The following is a 24,918-nucleotide window of genomic DNA, read 5'->3' on the forward strand; positions in this document are numbered from 1 at the left end:
CACGTGGCAAAGGAATATTATGGAGCAAGAAAAACACAATTTATGGCTAAGCTAAACTGTGGGTTTTATGCTAATCAAGTTGTCGTTTTAACTCCCCCAACTTTTGACCCAGGAGCAAAGCATGAGAATTAAAGTCTGCTACAATTTCACCGAAAGATCGATCATATTTATTCTCCTTTATCTTGTCAGGGCAATTCTGTCCATCAAACTATCTTTTCCATTTCATTTCAATACGATCCTCTTCTCTACTTCAAATAATGTCATTGTCATTGTCACGTTTAGTTTGACACGGCTTTAAATGGAGGATTTGGTGAAGAATAGCATATTCCTTTTCTTTTGAAAGGTTGAGCAGTTAAATACAACCTTAATTAATTAATCTCAAACAGATATAAGTAGGTCTTTTTAAGAAATAAAATCTCTTAAAAATAGTATTAAAAAGGCCTATTGAGAAATAAACCCCCCCCCCCCCCAATCAATATTCTTTTTTTTCTTTTCTTTTTATAGATTAAAAATATCAATATTCTAATTAATGATAAAAACAACATTAATTACTTTGTAAAGTCAAACTTAAATATACTTTAAATGACTTTTGCTACTTGGCCTTTTCAAGGCACACAAATAAAGAAATGAACAATAATTCATAATGTTATTTTAAAATAAATATATCTTATAAAATTAAAATAAATATTATTTATTTAATATTTAAATATAAAAAAATGCATCATTTAAATTTGTCACCGTACTTCAAAAATTTATTAAGCTGACCGTGTTGGGCAGCCTAAGGGAGAAGTACTGGAGGGCCTACATGCTCATAGTAACTTAAGATGTGAAACTGGATTAGGTTTAAGTACTATAATTTTTTCAATAGTCAATAATTAGTTTTAAGTGTTTTATAAAAAAGAAAAAAAAAATGAAGTTAGATCTTAACCACCGAAAAAATTATGTTTTTTTTAAAGCACCTAAGTCAAATCCAAACTCATATACTTGGGACATGTAGGCCTCATAATTTCTCTCTTAAACTATATAGATTGGCTAGTTTGGCAACCCATTGCCATTCTCCCTCTATTTCTTTTCACTTCTTTTAAAAATATCAAATCAAAAACATTCTAATTTTTTTACACTTTTTATATCACATTAACTATATTTTATTATTATTCAAATAAAAAAATTCACTACAAAATAAAACTTTTCACTTTTCTATAAAACATTCTCAAATTTTATATCACATCAATCAGTTCTTCTTCTACAACACACAACTATTCCACAACATAATTACTTCCCAAACAAGCCAATCGATAATTTATGTGTTATAGGTTTCTCCCTTAGAATCCTCATTTTTAAGGGTGCTTAATTTTTATGTTATTCGGTCAACTTAATAAAAGGAAATCTCAATCCAAACGTCTATCGAAGGGTTAAGATCAAGATTACGTCTAATGTCTAGTCATTTGCGTGCCGTTTACGATATACCTTATCTAATCTGTGCATGATGGACGCGTCCTTGTACACTAGCCACTATGCCTCAAATTTCTCCGTAGCCATCGTGATTGGACACTGGTCCAGACGCCGCCCACCTATTTTCCACATGTGCTGCCTTTTTCTCTTGCATACATAGACCCCATTCTCCTTTTCCTTCAACAGGCCGGTAGTCCATCACAAGTTGAGTGAGTTGAAGCTTTTGGAGTTTTTCTTGATCCCTCCAATGCAGAAAAACCAAATATTTTTACCAGGTTCTTCAAGGCCTTCAGTTTCTACTTCCTCATTAAACGTGGAAAATCCTCAAACATACTTCCATGGTGACATCACAGACACGATGAAAGTTGAAACCAAAACTCAACCATTGAGAGCTGAGGGTGGAGGGTCTTCTGGGTCCGAGAGCAAGGTTAAATCAGGACAGAAAGGAGACAAGCAGATCAAAAAGCACAGGGTTGCATTTCAAACGCGGAGCCAGGTTGATATACTTGATGACGGGTACCGATGGAGAAAATATGGGCAAAAGGGGGTGAAGAACAGTAAATTCCCGAGGTTAGTATCTTTTTCTGATCATCTTTTGAATCACTTTGGCTTTAAATTTTTGTTATACATGAGTGTTGACACGTTGCAAATCTTTGTTTTTTTTTTTTTTTTGGATGAATACGTTGCAAATCTTATCATTAGTCATAATCATATCGTTTTCCGATCAGAAGTTTGCTCCTTTTCCGATCAGAAGTTGGCACGATTGTTAGGATAACCATGTAGAACCAATGCAACTCTCGTATGTTGCATGCGTTATGCTTGTAGCAACTATACATCCCTCTATATATATGCACTCATAATCGTTTCTTTAATGGTAGTATAAAGGGGATAGCTCTCATGTTTTCTTCATATTTTCTTCATATTTTCTTGCAGTAATATTTAGGATCCATCCTTGGCTGGTCTGTTTTGCACGGGGATTAGGGAGTAGTTTGATTTGAAAACAGTGGTTCAACCTTGGATGTCTAAGTTGCTTTGTGCATCCAATATGGCAAGTATTAGTTTCTGTGTAGAGCTCACAATTTGTAAACCGGATACAAATTTAATACAAAATTAACGGGTTAATTAAGGTAGAGGAATATAACCCGTTTAATTAAATAATTCGAGTTAAAATTGGTTTATATATAGTCTTATATTCATGTCTCAACACTACTCGAAGCCAACACGCGGCATTTAGAATTGGCGAAGCCAATACACGACATTTAGAATTAGCAATTTTTACACAACTTGTAAACCCGACACTAACCCAACATATAATTAACGAGTTAGGGTTGAGAGGTCTGATCCGTTTAATTAAATGAGTTGGATTAGAATTGACCAAAATAATCTTATATCCATGATTCGACACGTTTTGAATTCAACAAGCTAAGAGAACACGAATTGTCACTTCTACTTCTACGTAATAAGCTCTTCGGAACAAATCAGGATTCATGCAAGGGAGTCCAGATGCCATTAAAAGTGAGAACCTATACCTTGACTGATTTTTAAATTTATTGAGAGATTCAATGATTCATTATAGGCAGATGCTGGTACTTGTTGATCTTGGGATAGTACCTGGTATAAACTCCAAACAAAACCCTGTAACATTAACACGCCTGAATTATTTCACCAAGACCTTCTGGGGGGGGTAAGTCTCCCTGTAATTTCAACTTTGCCTGAAACTACATAACTTCACCAAGTCTGTCTAAGGTCTTCATTCACATAATAAAAGGTGAAACCTCATGATTAGTGTCCCATGCTTATGCTTTATAATTTCAATTAGTTTCACTTGTCAAATCAAACGGGAATTATGCTCTCTAATTCTTATTTGGGTTAAAATATACTTTAACCTTCTCATACAACAGCTATTTTTTTTATGAAGTTCCACAAATCAAAATAAAAAAGAATTAAAACCAAAAAAATAAAATAAAATGTATTTTTTTTTTTAAATAAAAAGAACATTGATTTAAGGTGGTTCAGTCACCCAAAATCAAGGTGGCCATGGCTGTTCAATGAGCCACCCCTAAAGTGGCTGGGGGTTGTTCTCAACCACCCCCAACCAATATGGGGTAGTCCCCCATTTTCATTTTTTTTTTAAAATAAAAATGATTAGGCTTCTTTATTGATTAATAAATGCATAAAAATTTCTTACAAATCGGCTTATATGAAATTTTATACAACTCACATATAAGTTTGACATGTGCCCCTTAGCATGTGATCAGAATCACATATTTTTTTAATAGCATGTGTTTTTCACATTCTTTTTTAATAACATTAATAAAAAAACATATGATTCTCACATGCCAAGGGACACATGTCAATCTTATACGTGAGTTGTATAAAATTTCCTACAAACCAATTTATAAGAAATTTCTGTCCTTAATAAATATAAGGAGAAATTTTGGTTTTTCGAGAGTCAAAACAAGGGTAGTTTTGGAAGAATTTAATCAAATATGGTTTTTTCATCTACTCTAACGGTCAACCCTAACGGAAGGCTTAATTGCAATAAAATTGTAGTTTAATATATTTAAGTGCACCTATAGGTTCATAGGGTAAATAAAAAATAACTATTAATTGAGGGGCAAAGTATATATATTTATCCCTTCTTATTTTTATAGCTTTCTACTCCTCTAACTTGACATCCTGATTCATCGACACTGACTGCTGCAGCCTGCAGAAGACATACTTGATTATTCTGCTTGAGGGACTTTATTAATTTGTCATCTTTTGGTCAATTGACATCAACGGCCATAATTTATTTATCTTCATCCCGTTTCTATTATACGGCCTCATTTTCAACTGAAGTTCACAGGATTGTACACTAGCTAGTATATATACCAGATCTACACTGTTTTGTTTGTTGTCTTCTTCAGAGTAGATCACGCCTAATATCTCTAAACTCCAGTATTTCATTCAGAAAGTAAGAAAATTCAACATGCACTTTCAAGGTTAATATTCTGATAAATCATTTATATTCCATTCATACAAATCATCAGCTGTGTAAGCAACTCTTATTCCTAATTCTCTTTCTTCAAATTGTATATCTGGAGGTTTAGGATACCAATTACGAGTTATAGAAGTATGTGTTACATATTTTCTTTTGTAATTATTCTTAGGTATTTGATCATTTCCTGAAATCATTTTATTTAGATCTAAATTTTTGAGTTAAGATTGTAATTCATTATTGTAAGATTTGGTATCTACTTCTGTCTCTGTTTCTTCATGTGATTCTTTTATAGTTAAAATCTCTTTATTATGTTTTGAGGTGGATGCATGATTTTCCGTTTTAAAAATATCAACTCTTTTAGAAATTCTTTCTAATAATTCTATACAATAATTCTATATTATTATTTTTTAAAGATAATTGTAAATTTGGAAGAGTTTCATATGATAAATGTCTTTTGATTTCATATAATAAATTCAACATTTCAAGGTTAAAAATGTCCATCACACACTACAAGTCAAACAAGCTAGAAAAAGGCTACAAAATAGAAGATGCAGAAAGCAGATCCCACGTTGGATAGGTGGCTTGTCTGTATTAAGTTAATGGATTGTGTTCATTGTCGTGTTCATAGCTGTTAACTTTCACTTTCACATTAATTTCTTATTAATTGAAACTTAATTTTATAAGTGATTTAAAGTAAGGATGTACATATATATGTGGACGGATATTAACCGTCTATATTTGCTATCCGTATGAGGATGCAGATGCTGTTTAATTTAGGCCACATCTATATACCCTTTATATATATATATATATATATGATTTAAGGTAGAAATGTACATATATGTGGATGAATATTAACCGCCCACATTTGCTACCTGTATGAAGATGCAAATGCTGTTTAATTTAGACCACATCTATATACCCTTCATATATATATATATATATATACCAAAATGACATCGTATAGGTTATGTTTAGTGTTTTAAGTTTTAGGTTTTTTTCTTCTCCTCACTTTACCGTTCACATTCATATGATGCTTAGAGCCCAAAGCTGTCTTCTTTCTCTTGTCTGTCATCTCCGATTCTCTCGTATCTAAAACTCTCATTATGTTTTTTATGTTTTGAATTTGTAATATATATAGATTTTATGTTTGTTGAATTTATAATTTATAATTTTTTTTTTTTTTTTTTTTTAATATTTGCTAGTTATTTGTATTAAGTAGCTGCTAAGCTAGTGTTGGCTGCAGTGTTAATGTTGGCACCGAGTAATTACCCATATACCTAACATGGAAAATATTGGAGCTGGAGGGCTGTATTGTTTATTTAGACATTTTCATTGCAAATTTACTAAGCAATTTTTGTTGGTTGCTGTCTTGATTGTTATACTCATTGAATTATGGTTAAAATAACATAACGGTGTTTCATGTGAGTATTAATTTACTAAGGTCGTATTCAACGTCTCTTTTTTTTCTTTTTCTCGATTCTACATATTTTTTTGTGTTGCATTATATTTTCGGAAAGAATTGATTTTGTGAATTTCATTTTGTTTACAGAAGTTACTATAAGTGTACGCATAAAGGGTGCAATGTTAAAAAGCAAATACAACGCCTTACAAAAGATGAAGAGATTGTGGTAACGACCTATGAAGGGATGCACACACATCCTCTACAGAAGACTGCTGATAGCTTTGAACAAATCTTTAGACAGATCCAAACATATGCTCCTCTATGAAGAAACAAACCCATGTCATAAAACATTCCCGACTGTCTCAAAGCACACAGTTCTTAATTAATGTAATATTGTACTAGTGTAATGTAATTTTCAAGTCTAATATATATATATATATATGAAATTGAAACAATTGTCCAAGCATCAGTAATCTCCAAAGAACAAAGGATCAAAGAGAGATTTCATGTTGGAACTAAAAGCATCTCACGATCATCTCCATATCCACCGAAGCTCCTCAATGGGACATTAATGCAAATTGCGTATACAATTGAAGCAATAGCAAGCAAACCCATGACAATTACCATCCAGCTTCTCCCATTAATTTTACCACGTCCACCATAGGCTACTCTCCTCGTTTCCACCCTTGCCACCACCTTATCTTCTTCCTCCAATACTCCTCCTCCCACTTTTTCACCGGACAAAGAAGAAAGAGATGATGAAGAAGATGAAGAAGAAAACTGAAAACAAACAGGCAAATCCTTGCTTCCACCGGATTCATTATTTTCATGATCATCCTCAGAATTATAAAAAGACGACACAGATCTCACTTCAGTCTCTTGAACCAAACCATTCCAACTATTACATGTCTTCTCTCTCCCTCCAAAAGCCATCTCAGTTTCACCCTCCGGAGCCTGATCAAACAGACGACGCCGACCCTTTAGCCTACCGCTCTCAACTACCGCCATTCGCTCTCGAGGTATCTCTTCTATTGCCAAATCATTGGTCCTTATCTTCCATCCTCCTTCTGAAGGAGACAACCTGTGCTGAAGCGAAGACACGAGGTTTCTTGGAGAGCAGTCCAGCAGTTGAAGAGCTTTAGCCATGGCCTTGGAATTATCTGTTGAATATCTGCGGAGGGTTCTGGGGTTAGACTGCTTGTAGGAGTCCCAATCTTGTTGCAAAGCCTTGAACTTCTGCTGCAGTTTGTCTTGATCAGTTGCTTTCTCTTTTATATGAGAGCCTTCCATGGCGGGACAAAACAAGAAAACTCTCTTCTAATTTGTTGTGCGGCACGTCAACCAAAGAAGAAAAGGTCTTACTGTACATGTCTTTGAAAATCAACCGAATATATAGAAAGGGAAGGGGGCTAATTAAGTCGGTGCATAGCTCATTCCTACTCCTAGAAGAACTTGTAATTCCTACTCCTTGAGGAACTTTATTAATTTGTCATCTTTTGTTCAATTGACATCAATGGCCAGAATTTATTATCTTCAGCCCGTTTTTATTAATTGTACGTGCTAGAAATATAATAAGTAGCGGAATAAAATTTTCGGTACCTTTCCTGCACTAAAATTGGATCTTACTCAGTTGTTCCACGTTCTTTGACTCTTACGTCGATCTCCAACAATTTATTTTCCCGTCGGTAAAGCATGCTACTAGAACGATAACTACAATATTATTCACAATCTAAGAGCACAAGAATATCACATTGAGAGAGAAGTTTTTTGTTTAATTGCCTCACGATCTTTTTTTTTTTTTTTTTTTTTGTTCGATGTCTCAAGAAGAGGAGGGGGGACCGGGGGCTAGCCAACACCCCACTGATGGGGAGGCTGAAAAACAACCATAGAGTAATGCCCCAAACATTACTCACGATCACCTGCATGTTACTAGCTTTGGAGTAATGGCTCTTGCATCACTCCAATTGCCTTGTAAAGAGGGACACCCTCCACTAATATTTTTCATTCGCACACAATGGGAATGAAGGGACCATGCATCTCTCAATGTCTTTTTTTTTTTTTTTTTTTTTTGGTATAATGGCAAATAAACTGTGTGACGACCGAGCACATTTGCATAAAAGGTTTGGAGCACTATACCAAATCTTGTAAAAATCAGCATAGTAACATCTCTATAAGTGTCTCATTATGTCCCGACTCATTTGGCCGTATCAGATTAAGCATTTCTAATTCCTTTTGAATCCAATATCTCAGAGCATTGCATAACTTCCATAAAAACATGATGTACCCACAGTTATGTTGCAACATTCAAGAAGTAACACAATTTGTCGAAGGTGAGTGCAAATAAAATATGAATGTGTTACTAAATAGTCTTCTCTTCGGCCCTTTAGACCGCATCATATATACATGGTCATAGGCAACATGCTAGAATAGCAAACACTAAAACCTCAACCGCATGATACTGTCAAAGATCATATATATAAGGCATAATTAAAATCTTTAACAATGACCTATGGACAACAACTCACACAATGAGTAAGCAGGGATCAATTCACTCGATCACCTTCATTGTCTGTCAAATAAGCACATGTAGTATGAAGTACATGTTACGATGAAATTTTCTTTCAAAAGAGTGTATATCTAAACTCAATACACATACAAATTTTAGTGTAATGTTACTACCCTAGCCTTACAAAAGATGAAGAGATTGTGGTAACGACCTATGAAGGGATGCACACACATCCTCTACAGAAGACTTCTGCTGATAGCTTTGAACAAATTAATCTTTAGACAAATCGATATAAATGTATGCGCCTCTCTGAAGTAAGCCATGTGTCATAAGCCATTGCCCGAGTGTCTCAAAGCACGCAGTTCTTAATTAATGTAATATTGTACTAATTAATTAATGTAATTTTCAAATATATGCAAATTAAAGCATCAGATATGAGATGAATGAATGGAGGACAATCATCTTCTTTGTACATAACATACTCTATATATATATATGAAATTGAAAGCGAACTTCTGAACAAGAAATATGATCAAGTTATGAACATCCATATATAGGGAAAAAAAAAGAAAAAAAAAGAAAAAAAAAAAAAAAGAAGCTTAATATATAGAGAAAATTGTCCAAGCATCACTCTCCAAATTAAGAACAAATTAAGGATAAAAAATGATCATAATGATTAAATTGAGAGAGAGAGAGAGAGAGAGAGAGAGAGAGAGAGAGAGGTGTTTCATGTTGGAACTAAAAGCATCTCACGTTCATCTCCATATCCACCGAGGCTCCTCATTTGGACAAGGCAAATTGCATATACAATTGAAGCAATAGCAAGCCAACCCATGACAATTACCATCCAGCTTCTCCCATTACCACTTCCGCCATAAGCCACTCTCCTCGTTTCCACACTTTCCACCACCTTCTTTTCTTCCTCGTACTCCGATACTTCTTTCACTCTTTCACCAGACAAAGAGGAAAGAGATGATGATGAAGAAGAAAACTGAAAATTACATACACGCAAATCATTGCTTCCACCGGATTCATTTTCACGATCATCCTCGGAATTATAAAAAGACAGTACTGATCTCACTTCACTCTTTTGAACCAAACCATTCCAAGCATTACATATCTTCTCCCTCCCTCCAAAAGCCATCTCAGTTTCACCCTCCGGAGCCTCAAAAAGACGACGCCGCCCCTTTAACCCACCGCTCTCAATGATCGCCATTCGCTCTCGTTGTATCTCTTCCTTTGCCAAATCATTGGTCCTTATCTTCCATCCTCCTTCTGAAGGAGACAACCTCTGAAGCGAAGACATGAGGTTTCTTGGAGAGCAGTCCAGCAGTTGAAGAGCTTTAGCCATGGCCTTGGAATCTGTTGAATATCTGCGGAGGGTTCTCGGGTTAGACTGCTTGTAGGAGTCCCAATCTTGTTGCAAAGCCTTTAACTTCTGCTGCAGCTTGTCTTCAGTTGCTTTCTCTTTTATATCGCCTTTCATGGTGGGGTCATCATTCTATCATGGCTTGTGTATCGTGGGGCTTTTGAATGAGAAAGAGAGAGAAAGTTTGGCTAATTTTGATTTGAATATGGGGATATAGCGGGATATGAACAACCCACGTTCAGATTTTTATATTTTTGAACCTTGTTCTATACGCTCTTTTTTTTTCTTTTGTACTTTATAGTAATGGCCCATGGGAGAAATCTGGACCCTCAATCAGGTCTTAATTTCCAGAGATAAGATCATGAAAAGCTTGACTAAGCAATCTTAAGGTTTCCCATGTTTCACTTTTGCTTCTAGTAATATCTTTTTTCTCATATTCTATGTGATTTCACAAGCATTTTTAATAGAATTAATAGAACATTGTAGTACGTGTACGCATAGGCGAGCGCATCTCATCCTAAAAATTGAAATCCTTTGTGTCTAGAAAGGTCACGAGCGTCTATAATGGCTGTCTTCCTTTTTATCTCCTTTTTTCTTTCACTTTATCAGACAAACTAATTGGTTATCCCCTACCACCCATGATCACTAGAGAGTAATCTCTAGCATCTAAATCATATCATCTTTGACAATCAAATCCTGAAGTGGGTCAAGATGGGATACTGAAATTAAATTAATGAAACCATCACATATCTTGGCAGAGTATTGGCTCAGATGTAGAGATAGCCATGCAGCAAATGATGGGAACTGCACATTGCGGGTTCCCAGTGACATACTATCATAGGCCCATAGCTTATGGTAACAATTAAGGCTTACAACAAACATGACCATCCTCGAAAGAGCATTATGGGCCTAAATAAGGACCATAGTCTTCTTTCTTAGTTCTTGTCTGAAGTTTTCCTTTCTTTGGTTCTAGAAGTTTATTCTTCTTTGGAACTTTGTACTTCAAAATAACAGCATTATCATGAAACCCAAAATCAAGAGCATTATCGCAAGTAAAATTGAAGTCAAAGCCTCCCACCTCGAGAGAGTATTATGGGCCTAAATAAGGACCATAGTCTTCTTTCTTAGTTCTTGTTTGAAGTTTTCCTTTCTTTGGTACCAGAAGTTTATTCTTCTTTGGAACTTTGTACTTCAAAACATATACACCTTAATACTTAGATTGGCAATGCTTACAAAAAAATCATAATAATAATAATAATACTTAGATACACAATGAACAATGCATTGCAGGCATAAACTTAAATGTGCACATCAACAAGAACATGATAATTCCAACCATCAAGTGTCAAAACTTGAGATTCATTAGTAATGCGAGTCAAGTCTAAGAACTGCAGAATTATCAGTCTGTCTGAAGCTTCAGTGTTGTGGTAACAATAATCTATCCACAATAAGAGGTCAGTTTCTACTAGATTTCCGTGACCAAATTTCTCTAATCCCCTACATAGAAATAGACTGATTTTTCTTATCATACATCTACTTCAGAAGCTTCCCTCAGAAAGGCTGTGCTCAGCTTCCACTATTAGGGTTTGAAATGTCCTCTATTATGCCTTTCCCATCCATAGCATCAAAGAAGAAGAAATTTTTGAGGGGTTCCCCTTTGCCTGAGATCGCTTTGATAACCTCCTGAGAAGTTCATACTTAACCAGGTCAAAATAACGTACTAAATGCTCCAAAAACATAACAACAAAATGGTTCAGCATGGCACCTGTCCAAGAATTCCTCCAATGATGGCACAAACCGGAGGGAATTCTCTTGTACCCGTTACCAGTCTTTCAAGAAGTCCATCAGGGATATGAGAATCACCCAGTGACTGCAAGGTATTATTTAAGCAAGGGTTAGAAGATGAAAAACACTATTATTGAAACATAAGCAACAAATTCCAAGTACATACATTTGCTTCACAAAGTTCCTTTTTCAGCTTCAGAACACCAGGAAGGTCCACAATTGAAACATCTCCAGGACTACGCCCCTCAGCCTCCTCAAACCTTTCTATCACTGGAACAAGATTGACGATAATTTAGTTATTGTTCCATAAATGATTTGAAACCAATTAAACCCAATCCCAAAAAGTGTCATGAAAATAGAAAAGGGATAATAAACTTTTCACTGGAAAAATGCCAAAAGCAGCCTCTAGCTTCCCATCCATACAGTTTCAACACAAGTAATGGTAGAAAGACAAGCTATAGCAGATAAAGCGGTAGCATTTTGACAAGCAACACAAAGTCCCCCCACAGAAGCTACAACACTATAATTTAGCAGACCTCTCATAGCGAAGTATAGCTTTGACACTTTCCTAGGAAGCGATCTCCAAGGTACTAAAATTGCTTCCTGCAATGAAAGAATTACACACGTTATTATCAAAGAAAACATAAGCACCAAAGTGCACATCAGCTGCAGTCAGACCAAAGTTGTTGCAGTACATTTGTGCTGGCAAGGCAAAAGGGAAGGTTGGGGTTAGGATTCATTTCTTTCAATAGACTCCATCAGTCCATCCCCACCTCCAAACTAAATAAATGGGCAAATAAAGCTCATTGGAGTAGTGGCTTGTAGAAGAAAAGTAATGTATGGAGTAATTAACTCAATGTCATTAGAAAGAACTGCGACAAACCAAGCCATACCTCAAAACTTGGATATTGCAGTAGGCATTCAATGGTCTCATCAAGTTTTTTCTGCCAACAAATAAAAGCAACAGCAATTAGATAATTACTGCTTCTGTCATCGATCATGATATCTGAATATTATAAAAAACCAAGATGTTTTCAAAGCTAAAAGATATGAATATTAGTCACAACTTCTTAAGGCAAGAGGCAAAGCAGAAACATTCCAGAACCCTTAGATGAGCTATTAGCCATTCCAGAGCCGTAACAGTTCAGGAGAGACTCTTGAGATTACTTAAGAAAATCAAGAATCACTTTGCATTTAACTCTTAGGGCTTGACTAGACAAATTTTCAGCTGAGGAATTGGTCGCTAATCTAAAACATTATACAATATATGTGCAAAAGCATTTTCAATAAAAATGTGGAATAGTTTCAAGAGAAAGTTAACATGCTCACAGTGAGATTTCGATTGGTGACAGAAATTAGAATGACTGCAATGTTTAACATGAGGTAAATGTCTGGTTGAGTACATATAACACTAATACTAATGTCATTTTTCAAGCAAATCAAGAAAAATGAACATGAATATTTTTTTTTTTGATAAATAAAAATGAACATGAATATTAAAGGAAGAAAAATTAAGTAAATAATTGACCCCCCTCTATGAAACAAAACTTGGTATTTGCCAAGTCTTTCCATCATCTACCAACCGTTTGACATCTAATAGAGCCACAACAAAGTTTTTTCGAATAAGTAATAACCCAATCTCATAAAAAGCGTAAGGCACCCCTTCATACACTAGGAGTATACAAAAGGAAAAGCCTAACTAGAGAATAGTGGCACAACAAAGTGCAGCTAACATAACACAATCATAAACTGAAAAGGACAAATCAGAGAACAAATAACCCTGACAACAGAGAAATGTGAACATTTAGATTGAGTAAGATAATCACTTTTGAATATCTATGGTGTAGCAGATCTACAAAAATTTCACCACAGGAGTCTCTACAGTCGACTGCATAGAATGCTACGCGCTTTGACAGCTTTCGGCATTTCTCACTGATCAATTTCTGCAGCCAAGAAAATTGAACATGTCAAAAGAAACTTACATAGAAAGTGAACCGTTTACAAGTTGTGAACTTATTAATGCAAACAAGTTTGTGCTGTACTTTTGTCGCAAGGGAGCAACAACTGACAACCACGACATCATATTTAGCAAAGAACTCCTCACCAAAGCTTGACACATCACCTGTACGATTGAAATTTTGGATTTAATCAAATCCTTTCATTTACTTGCACTTACAAAAATAGATAATTACTTAACTGAAGTAACATAATGGTATCAGAATGCGTAAAATTTGTTAACATGGCCAGTTTTGACACAGAAATTATACACATGAAAGCAGTCTTCAACTATAACATTAGCAAGTTAAACAGAACAAAAGGGGTAAACCTTTTTCTACCGAAACACGAACCATCGGATTGAAGTCTTTCAAGGAGTCACAACAAAGCTCGGCAACTGTTTTCCCACCATACACATTCTCAGCAGGAGGTATCAAAAAGTTTGCAGAGAGCGCTTCTTCGGTCACTACCCGGTCATCCACCAATGTCAAACTACTAACTCCTGCTAGAACAATGTTCTTGCAAAACTACGTACAAAAATATCAAAGATGGGGTTCAATATAACAATTACATCAAAGATGAGTTCAATGAAAATTACTATGGAAATTCAGATTTACCTCAGCAACAGTCCCTTTCATTCCACATGCTAATATGTGAGCTTTGCTCAGTCTAAACCAAGAAAAGAAAAAAGAAAACTTGGGATTAAACATTTCTAAATTGAAGATGATAAATAAGCAAAATTGATACTATACGTATGAATCAGAAAAACTAACTCATGCATTTTACAAATTGCATTATTGAGTAGAAATAAAATAAATTAGCAGAGCTAAATTGGATTTGGACTAAAAATTATATCAATGAATAAAAGAACAAAACTTGAACACAAAAACCCACGCATGTATATATATATATATATATAGAATTTGACCTTCTTTGTGCATCAGCGCCCCAAACCCTAATCTGACGGTCGTAGAGAGCGGTCTCCTGCTCCGTTAACTCCTCACCGTCCATTCCTAACTGCAAACTGCTCCACAAATAGGGAGAGAGAGAGAGAGAGAGAAATTGAGTGAGCGAGTGTCTGTATGACTGTATGGGTGTGCGTGAAACCCTAGAAAAAGCTCGAAGCAATTGAGTGAGCGAGTGTCTGTATGCGTGTGCGTGAAACCCTAGAAAAAGCTCGAAGCGTTGCGTTTTGAATGACAAGAAGAAACAAGACGAGCTTAGGATTTTGTTTTTAAAAGGAAACTTAAAACCAAGCTCGAAGCGCTGCGTCTTGGGCCTTATCAGCTCCAACCCAATTGTCCATGACATTGGCCCGTAGGCCATATGGGTAGCCCAGGCATTTGCTAATTATTTTACTTTCTTGTTTTTCTTTTTAAATTTAAAAAAAAAAAAAATGACAAAAAGGTCAAACTAAAAACAAGAGATTGAGGTTGTCCGCCTCTTATCTTTTAGTCCTTGTATGCGGTATAAGTACTTCACTGAAAAATAATTATTATTATTAAAAATTGAGAAACGTGAAATGAAATAGTTATTTAAAGAATTTTGTACGAATACATATGTTTTAATTATAATTGAACCAAAATTAAAAAAAAAAATTATTATTTCTCTACTTTTTTATAAAAGAAAAAAAAAAAAAAAAAACTCCACTATAATAGCCTCAGAGGTGGTTGCACAACCTCTAGAGAACCTTGGGGTCCACCCCATGTCTTGCAGTGGGTGGCTGACCACTCCCACCCACTGAAATTAATATTTTTATTTTAGGTTTAAAAGAAAATAGAAAATAATATGGGTATTTTTTATTTTAAAAAAAAAGTTCTGCATTCCTTTTGATTATGAAATGATTAAATATTCATTTTCGTAAGGAAATAGTTATTCCTATGAATAAATCTCTATCAAATAAAAAAATATTTATTCCATATGAATATTAATTTCATTTCAATAATCTATTTCATGAAACAAACTGAGTGTTGTGCATTCGGGAGTTTATATGTGAAAATAATGGAAACAAATGGTAAATTAAGAGGGAATATAATAGAAAAAAAATAATTGTTATTGTTATTATTATTATTATTTTGGATGCTCAGATGAAAAGAGAAATAAATAATAAATAATTTAATTGAAATACAAGACTTCTATTTATTTCATTCATCCTATAAATTACAACTTTTATTATAATTTATTTATAAACTAATGTAACAGCCCACATAAATGTCTCATTGTACCATATGGGTGAAAAAAAATGAAGTAACAAATATGACAAATAAATTTAATGAGTATTGCTAGGGCTTTTAATACATGTCACCTTACAAACCGACATGAAAATCTATAATTGGTTAAATAATAAAGTAAAAAATCTCACCTATCAATTTGATAATTTTAATGGCGGACTTATCAACCATACACTCTTAATTATTTTACAAACTTTAAACTATTATATCAGATTATAAGAGAATTGTAGTAAAAATTATACTACTTCAAGTATTCTTCAAATTTAATTGTTAAGTGTTGTTGGGAGTACTCCAACTTTTTACTACTAGTCACTTACAAACTAACGCAACAAAAAACAGTGCACATGACACTTATCACGTCAGCTACTAAACAATTAAATTTACGTTTTAAATTTTGTTGCTTAATTTTTTTTTTCCATTAAAATATTGGCACGTGAGTATTAGAATGTTAATTAAATTAATTAAAGTTACAATTTCCTATCATCTTAAACTTTTTGGATAAGTTGTGATTTAATATAGTGTCAGAACGTAAATATTTTATGTGAAATTTGTGCCCACACTTTAAGGAGAATGTTAAATTATTAATTAAAATAATTAAATTTACAATTTTCTTTCAGCTTAAAATTTTAAAATAAGTAATAATTTAATATGGTATTAGATTCCAAAGTTCATGAGTTCGAATCTTATCTCCGGCATTCAATTTTTATTTCAATAAAATGTTTTCGTATTGAGCCACACATATTGTAATACCTTAATTGTTTAGAGACGAACATGACAAATACTATAAAAATTGTCACGTTAATTTGCAAGAGAGTCGCTCAAACTTAAAAAGGTTTCCAAACACGAGAATTGGACTCCCCGGCGGCCCGGCCCCTTTCCTTCCCTTCATTTCCGTTCCTCCAAATTTTCCCTCTTGCCAAACAGGCTGTCAATCGTGGACAACGCAAAATAATTGTACTTACCTGGGACCTTAATTATGTTGTTGTCAGAGAACACTAGAACAGGGACGAAATCCACGTGGTCCACAAAGTCGTATAATCCATGAATCATGATGATATTTGTGTGCCTTATGTTCTTTCTTTACTTTACTACTGAAAACGATCCAGAATATGAGAGCCTTTTAACTTACCTAGAAAACATTGAAAAAACCTGGGTCTTTGCCTCCTGGACGATCCACAGTAGTTCCTTTAGTCCTGCACCAACTTTTTACCAGTAAAAGGAACGAATAGTACCAACCATATAAAAAGTAATTTCAAGCAACAATTTGGGTAGATGGGTCGCTTCCTTAAACTGGGGTCCAAAAAAATTACTTTAATTCAGTATATTAAATTGAAATTTATTTTTAAAACCCGTATTTTAAAACATGTTTTGAGGACATATATCAGTTAAAAACTGTGTTCGACACTGACTCAATGATTACTTGGATCTTGATGTTTATCTTGCTTTGCATTTCCTGTCATGATCTTGGTCGACTTTGAGTTCTTTCCCTGGTTCCGATCTCGATCACATGTGCAAGGGAAGAGTATAGGGGTCATTTTAGAGTGGAGAAGTGCAACAGACAGTCTTTAAGGAAACTTCTTAGGAATTATTCAAAGGATGTGGCTCCTCGTTATAAAGCAGTTCCTTCATATGCATGCAACTCATGGAATTTGAAAGAAAAGTACATGTGACCCATCCGATGTTTGGCAATACAACTCAATAAAAAAAATGGGGAAAAATAAAGCATTACCGTCCGATGAGGGTTGACATAAATTTTTTATAAACCGGATTTAATGACTTTTTTTTTTTTTTTTCAACTAAGCCTATAAACCATCACGTGCTTTTATCACGTAAGAAGTATGTATATATTTTTTTAATTAACATGTAAGAATTTTTTAATAAAAATATTAAAAAACATGCCTGTTACACATTCAAGAGATACATAACAGTTTATAGACGGTCAAACTGAATTGAAGGAAATCTCTCTAACTCGATTTATAAGAAATTTATGTAGGTGCGAGATTCCGCCAAGCCACGGGGACAATCACATCCATTGAATCTATCATTAAACTGAACTTTGATGTTGTAATTAGGGACAATTTCTCCATTTGTATTGTTGTACGTTCAAATTTAGATGCACTATCATTTTGGCAAGTACAAAGGTCAACCCCCCTTGTCTTTTGAATATGGTGAAACTTGGGCAGCCATGCTAGCTTGCAGCACATTTAGGCTGATTTCAAGATTGACAACAACATCTTTGAAGGCGACACTTTGGCCGTGATCCTTGCACTCTAAAACAGTTATCATATTTTAAATTAGAAAATTTTTACTTTAGTGTCGAACATTTTGACTTGGTAACCTTCTTCCAAATGTGATCAAGAGCATAAACTTTATCGCTCACAATTTAATTAAATAAACCGCTCTAATCAAGTTTTTTAGTATAATTTTTCCTTTTTTCCTTGTATTTTTTTTTTAAAAATCATCATCTGATAGCGAAAATAATCTCTTTATAACCCCTTACAATCGAATAATGCTAAAAGTTACTATTTTGTCATTCTTGTATTTCTCTAAAAATGATATGATTTTTAAAATCACCATTAAACTTGTGATCGATCACAAATTGAATTTTATTCAAGTAATGATTTTAAAAGTTAAATTATTTTTGAAGGGACACAAAAATAATAAAAAAAAATGACTTTCAAAATCACTCTAAAAAAAAAATCTATTGAATCAGTGAAACTTGAGCAGAGGTCGCTATCCTTGCCAGTTTTCTGTTTGTTTATTACTTTAATTCTATTGGCTATATAACTGCATGTGGTTTTGTTTTGGGGACATATAATATAATTCAATTTTGTCGTATCATGTTGTACTGGTGGAAGCAATTAAATATGATAAGTATAGATTGAATTCGAATTTTTATGAATTTTATTTTATTTATTTATTTATTTTTAAGGCAAATAGGACATTCATACCAAAACAAAGAAGGATACAAGATCCTGACAAACAACACCTGAAACAGAGTTCGAAAAATTATCAAACCAAACCTTAGTTACATTTTGAAATAACCCCCATTCTAGCCACAACCTATGAGCCGCAACATTTCCTGTGCGCCTAACATGTTGCACCCGCCAGTTAGTGAAGAAATCCAATAAACACCTGGTGTTTGCCGTGATATTAACAAAATCACCCCTAACACCCCTTTCTCCCTTCAAAGCTTGTACCACAACCTGATAGTCTCCCTCGAAGATAACCATTTTTATGAAGGATTTAGGATAATAATCATTTGAATTACATTATATGTTTTAAGAATACAGCAGACGGAATTATAATCGCTTATTTGTGTGTGTGATTTTTTTGTATTATATTTTATTATTCTTTATTATATTTAAAATTGTGAATATCAAAAAAATTTGTTTTTTAAAATTATGTTTAGATGGTTTAGACAAATTAAAAAAAAAGTTTGGATAAAACTTAAGGAGAATTTTAATTAAAAAAATCCAAACATGTTTTTAAATAATAATAATAATAAAAAACAATTGATACTCAAACATGCCCATGATACTAGTTAGATATGGGTGACTTAAATAATGGTTACCGGATATAAGCAAAAATTAAACATACGTTTGGTCAAAATATTCCTATAATAAAAGAAAATAACAGATTTATAAAATGTGTTTCGCAGTACGAGGAATTTCTTTGTTTTATAGTACTTTTTCACCATCTCTTTTGTTTTATTTTTATAAAAATAAAAAATTAACAAACAACTAAAATAAAAAACATTTATAATTACTTTTATTTTTATGTCACATCAATATATATATTGAATCTGGAAAGCATTAATAAAACAATGATGTATGTTTATCCATTTATTTTAAAAAGGAAAGATAGAAAACAAAAAGAAAAAGAAAAAAACTATTGGTTTGTTGATTCATAATTCCTAATTTTTTTTGTAATCTGTCCCAAGCAGCCATTCTTTGATGTGCATCTGTCCCAAGCAGCTATCAGTAGGAATCAAAGAGACTAACAACGAAATAATCAGCGTACAATATGGGGCCCCCCTTGCAGAAATAATGATTAGGGTGGGCATACTCTCCAGCAAAAGTCTTGGGCAAGTAATTAGATTCCCCATTCAAATTGAGCTTTAAAATTTGAAGGGTTGCTGCCCACTCTCTTCCGAAGGAGCGTGGGCTATGCAAAATCCAAGCTGCGTGCAAAAGAAACCTAAAAGAAAGACATGCCATGAAATGTGAAACACAATGCCACATGGTTTGCCTCAAGCATCCATCCTTTGTACTTCTTTTTCTTGGCTCACAAAAGTTGATAGCTACAAACTAGCTGTCCCTATTATGCTTCCTTTATGAACCAATACACTTCAAACAAACCCTAAAAAGGGAAAGACAATAATTAAAAAAAAAAAAAAAAACTCAAATGCAAAACAAATCTAAGCTCTTTTTTGCCCTCACTGGAGCTAACCCAGTTCCTCTATCCTTCTCTCTCAATATTCTAACCCTCCATTGGAATACATTATCCATTCTCTTTCTGTGTACAGTCCTTTCCAGTTGCATTTTGCTAAACAGGTACAGTACTGGGTGATCCTCCTTAACCTACACACCCCCCAGGCTTTTACTAGCCACTTTATTGGTTTTGTATTGCAATCCTTGTCAGGGAATGAGTGGCTGGAAAGAGCAATCCATTCTTCTTTCTTTTGCTGTAATTGTCTGTAAGTACTCTCCCACCTCTTTGAGTCTTTCTCTTGTTTCTTTATTTGTTTTATTACTTGTTTATTTCTAGTCAGTACCTTTCTCATTTGTAGCTTCCAAAGTCCTTGGAAGTCTCTGCTACCTCCCTTCTTGGCAATTTTTTTTTTCTTCTTTTTAATGTAAAAAACGTTACTTTCTGGTTTGGTTTCTTACATTATTACTATTTTTGCCTTTTATTTCAAGAAAAATTTGTGATGTGGTTTAAAGATTCCTATTGTGCATTTCTAGCTTTGCCGCTTTATTTATAGTTATTTATTTTGAACTTTCTACTGCTGCTTTGTTTGAAATTTGACAATTTCAAGCTACCCAGCAAAGCTTTGTGTGAATTAATTATTGTTATAATTTTTTTAATTGTTTGGGTTTCTAAAGCAGTGCTTACTCCCACAGACTTTGCAATTCTTAACTTGATGCTTTTGTTTTGATTTGATGCTGTTGTGAAATAATCTTTCTTTAAGGTTGACTCAATTCCGTAGTGAAGAGAGAAGCTTCGAAGATCGGGGTTGATAAGGTGTGTGGAAAAGTAGAAGAAATCTAGAAGTGAAGAGTTTGTATGGACTGGCACTTGAAAGCAGCTTCTTGGGATTTGACAGAATTAGAACAAGAAGCCTTTCCCAACATAGAAACAGTTGGTGGGTCAAGTAGCCTTAGAGATCTTAGGACCAATAAAGGGGATTTTTCAGTTGATTTGAAGCTTGGTCAGTTGGGTTATTCAGGCCCTGAATCTGTGAATAAATGGAAGGAGCCAGGAGTCTCAAAAATGGCATCATCACCTTCCGGGTCATCGAAAAGGGCAAGAGCAGCTAATAATGGAACTCAGCCAGTTTCATGCCTAGTTGATGGCTGCACTTCAGACCTTAGTAATTGTAGGGACTACCATAGGCGCCACAAGGTCTGCGAGCTCCATTCGAAGACTCCACAAGTAACTATTTGTGGCCAGAAGCAACGGTTCTGCCAGCAATGCAGCAGGTATTATATGAGTGGTGGTAATTGTGGTTTCCAGCTTGTGTAAGTCATATCAGCTGTGCTGTTGATTACTTGAATTTTGCTATAGGAATTTGTAGTCCTTTTGCTTATGCAATAATAATCTGCTGTTTCTCAGTTATGTTCCATCTTGGTAGCTTCTTTTTGGACCTTGTCTATCATTCAGAGACTTCGATTAAAAGCGTCTGAACTAATCTAATTTCATCACTTGACTGTCTCTTGCCATGAGGGATCTCTGGTGTTCCTTTGTTTAAAGGGTATAATCTTAAGCATCCATTATTTGTACAATAGCTTGATAAGGAGTAGCTTAGCATACAGAGAACTTTAAGTAATAAAGAGAATGTATGATATCATATGAAAGAGAGAACTATTGAGGAGCTGAAATTTTGTATCTGAATGCCATGTCTAGGAGCATCTCACATGTCCTTGAAGTCCTTCTAATATAAACTATTTTTTAGTTTTATATTCTCAATAGTTGAGGCAATGACAACGGAAGCTGAAAGACAGTTAGGAAATGGAAACTTCTATATTCAATTCTTCATAAAGTCTTTGCTGATGACTAGATTGGATTCCTCCTCACATTGTTCTTCTCATGTAAATATGATGCATTTAAATTTAGATTTAACTGATATCTCTATCAAAAGGTTGCTTCTTAATTTCATATGCATAGAATTTGTTTTTGCTTCTCTCGGTCGTCGATCCGGATCGACTTGACTCTTTTCCCTGCTATGATGACGGTCAATTAAATTAGGGTCAGTTTGGAAACAATTCATCGGGGTATTGGTAATGCATCAACCACACCAATCCAAGTGTAAACAAGCAAATAACGTGCATTGGTTTATACATTCCTCTTAGTCTCAACTTTTTGACCCGTCACTTGCCCTCATATCAGAATATCATTATAACGCCCCCAACGGTGCATTACAATCATCACCTCCAAAGTTGATTATGAAATAGCAGTCCATCCATCCGGAGCTGTGGAATTTCAATTGCTTTTACACTGCACTATTTTTTTCCTGGCAAGCCTAGTTCCTCAACAGTTCTGTCACTCTTTTCATAGGTTCCATTCGCTGGAGGAATTTGATGAAGGAAAGAGAAGCTGCAGGAAACGTCTTGATGGACACAATCGAAGGCGAAGGAAGCCTCAGCCAGAACCCCTCTCTCGATCTGGGAACTTTTTGTCCAATTACCAAGGTTAGCTTTGGCAATGACTGATTGAACTTATTGTCAGGTCTGAAGTAGGATGTGCATTTCTTCATCCCTGCATACACACACAAATTAAGCTTTAGTAAATGGTTCCTCTAAAACTCTTAATCTTGAAATCTACTTAGCCGGGGAGTGCTTCATTGTTTGCTCTAATTGATGGTAAGTTTTGATGATGTAGTGGCCACCAGTCAGTTCTAGAGGCCTATTTCAATGTCTGATATTGTTAATCCTTTTCCTGTCTGCTAGAGAAAATTATGATAACCAAAACAATTTTCCAACTCCATAATCTCTCTTTTGAACTACTTCTAAATGGGAAGAGTTTCCTTCTTTTGGAAACCATTTCAACTGCAAATTTTATTGAAAGAGTTGAATCCAACATGACCTACAAACTTGCATGGATGTTTAGCATATAACTTTAATATGTAGTTAAATTCTCTTCAAAGTTATTTCAAATTCAGCTTACAAACCCTGGTAGTTCTAATCCCCAAACTAATTCTGACTGGTTGCAAACAGTATCAGATTATGGCTTATTTGAAGCAGCCTCCATTTTAGGCAATAATATTGTTGAGAAGAACACCAAAAGATTGTAAATGCTCTTAACATTGTCAACTTCGTTCAGGAAATATATTTTCTTATTCTTTCAGGTACCCAATTGATACCATTCTCTAGTTCACATGTCTATCCCTCGACCAATGTGGTGAGCGCTTCCTGGGCTGGAGTTCTCAATTCTGCAGCAGATGCTAGGCTTCATAACCAGCAGCAACAATTACAATTAATCGATGAACAGAAACTGTTTCTCCGATCCTCCCCGAGCACTAGCAGCTTTATAGGAGGGAAGCAACTCCCATTCTTGCAAGGCGGTAGCACCACTCTCAACAACCAATCATCCCTTGAAGCTCCTGTCTGCCGGCCACTTCTTAGGTCCATTGCTTTGACAGAAAGTGGCGGGGCTAGGACTAAAATGTATTGTGACAGGTTAACAACTCAAGTCCAGGACTCGGATTGTGCTCTCTCTCTTCTGTCATCACCTCAGTCACAGACATCCAGGCTCGGTTTTACCCACATAGCTCATCCTAACTCAGTCTCCCTGGTGCAGCCATTAGGTCCAAGCCTACATGGTAACAGCTTAGAGCCAATGGATTCAGTTCTGGTTTCCAGTGGCAGTGACAGTAACGTCCATTGCCAGGCAATGTTTCACATGGGGTCTGATGGATCACAGGCAAACGGAACCCCTCAAACACTTCCATTTCACTGGGAGTAAAGATATTACTCGGGTTTTACCTTGTTGCAATGATTCTGGATTCACTTGTTGAGGATTTGTTGGAATTCTTTTCTTTCTAAAGCTAAGATGTTTGTTATTAAATTTCTTTCTTCCAAGGACATAATTATAAAATCTTATTGTTTCTAACAGTAACTACTGTAATGTTTTAATGATTATAAGGAAAGCTCTCAAGTTTCCTTTCCCTTTTAGTTCTGTGTTCAGCCCTCCATCAAAGCAACATATTTGACAAAAAGCCGATTAGTTTGTACTTCTACATCTCCCTAATCCCGCTTAACTTGGAATACTACGGCTTTTATTACAACTCTTTTACAAACTATCGTGACAATTTATGTAAGTGTCACGTGGCACAACATGAGTGAAAAAAATTAATCTGTCAATATGGATTCAAATAAGTGCTTTGAAATAGTAAGACAACATAAACACTTTGACAACATTGTTGATTCCAATGTAATTATCATACTATCAATACAAGTAAAGTACATGGAATTGCTATAGGCAAAAGAAAAATTGCTGGTATAAAAGCATATAAACCTGATTTTGTTGAGCTATCCAATACCGTAATTTCTTTACCTTCTAAATTATTAGAATCGCTTACAAAACAAGATAAGCGAAAAAAGAAAATTCTAATTATGTTGTTGTATTTGAACCACAATTTAGGTACAATAGTTTTGGAACTTTTAGATGTGTTATTCTTTAGTGATGTGAAACTTCTCGTCTATGATGCTTAGCATGCATGGTGTTCATCGCACCATGATCCTCCAGAGAACTCTTTTCTAGCCATTCAAAGTGGGTGTATATATGCCATAATCACATTCATTGTGGTAGTCCTTTCTGATGTGCTATCTTATTCTCAATATTTATTTGCCCCAATCTAAGGACGTTAATGAGAATTATCCATGTTTTGAATTGCAGCTTATGCTCCGTTTGTTTCAACATAAAATGATTTCCGTCGTAAAATGATTTCGACGAAATCATTTTCAGAAA

At 34.7% G+C, this 24,918-nt stretch overlaps 3 protein-coding genes across 4 annotated transcripts; 2 read left to right on the forward strand and 1 right to left on the reverse strand.

Moving 5' to 3' along the window:
- The first annotated feature begins 1,530 nt into the window (after positions 1-1,530).
- On the forward strand, positions 1,531-6,306 carry LOC133875596 (probable WRKY transcription factor 43). 2 transcript variants are annotated; one of them, XM_062313773.1, is made up of 2 exons: positions 1,531-2,022; positions 2,386-2,581. In XM_062313773.1, exons 1-2 carry the CDS (start codon positions 1,700-1,702, stop codon positions 2,393-2,395), a joined length of 333 nt encoding a protein of 110 aa, XP_062169757.1. In that variant the 5' UTR covers positions 1,531-1,699; the 3' UTR covers positions 2,396-2,581. The 2 variants fall into 2 exon arrangements, with proteins under 2 accessions (XP_062169757.1, XP_062169755.1); XM_062313771.1 differs by lacking the exon at positions 2,386-2,581 and adding an exon at positions 5,988-6,306 and having other exon boundaries at positions 1,535-2,022.
- Positions 6,307-11,041: 4,735 nt separating this feature from the next.
- On the reverse strand, positions 11,042-14,701 carry LOC133876529 (SUMO-activating enzyme subunit 1B-1-like). The gene is made up of 10 exons (XM_062314820.1): positions 14,424-14,701; positions 14,113-14,164; positions 13,827-14,022; positions 13,543-13,622; positions 13,327-13,443; positions 12,394-12,444; positions 12,037-12,103; positions 11,667-11,770; positions 11,481-11,585; positions 11,042-11,398 (listed from the first exon to the last, which is right to left on the reverse strand). Exons 1-10 carry the CDS (start codon positions 14,504-14,506, stop codon positions 11,282-11,284), a joined length of 972 nt encoding a protein of 323 aa, XP_062170804.1. The 5' UTR covers positions 14,507-14,701; the 3' UTR covers positions 11,042-11,281.
- Positions 14,702-20,105: 5,404 nt separating this feature from the next.
- On the forward strand, positions 20,106-24,062 carry LOC133875749 (squamosa promoter-binding-like protein 13A). The gene is made up of 5 exons (XM_062313973.1): positions 20,106-20,282; positions 20,371-20,425; positions 20,921-21,431; positions 22,507-22,640; positions 23,297-24,062. Exons 3-5 carry the CDS (start codon positions 21,016-21,018, stop codon positions 23,911-23,913), a joined length of 1,167 nt encoding a protein of 388 aa, XP_062169957.1. The 5' UTR covers positions 20,106-20,282; positions 20,371-20,425; positions 20,921-21,015; the 3' UTR covers positions 23,914-24,062.
- The last annotated feature ends 856 nt before the right edge of the window (positions 24,063-24,918 follow it).

The sequence above is a fragment of the Alnus glutinosa genome, chromosome 8, assembly GCF_958979055.1.
Source record: "Alnus glutinosa chromosome 8, dhAlnGlut1.1, whole genome shotgun sequence".
In the NCBI taxonomy this organism is placed as follows: domain Eukaryota; kingdom Viridiplantae; phylum Streptophyta; class Magnoliopsida; order Fagales; family Betulaceae; genus Alnus; species Alnus glutinosa.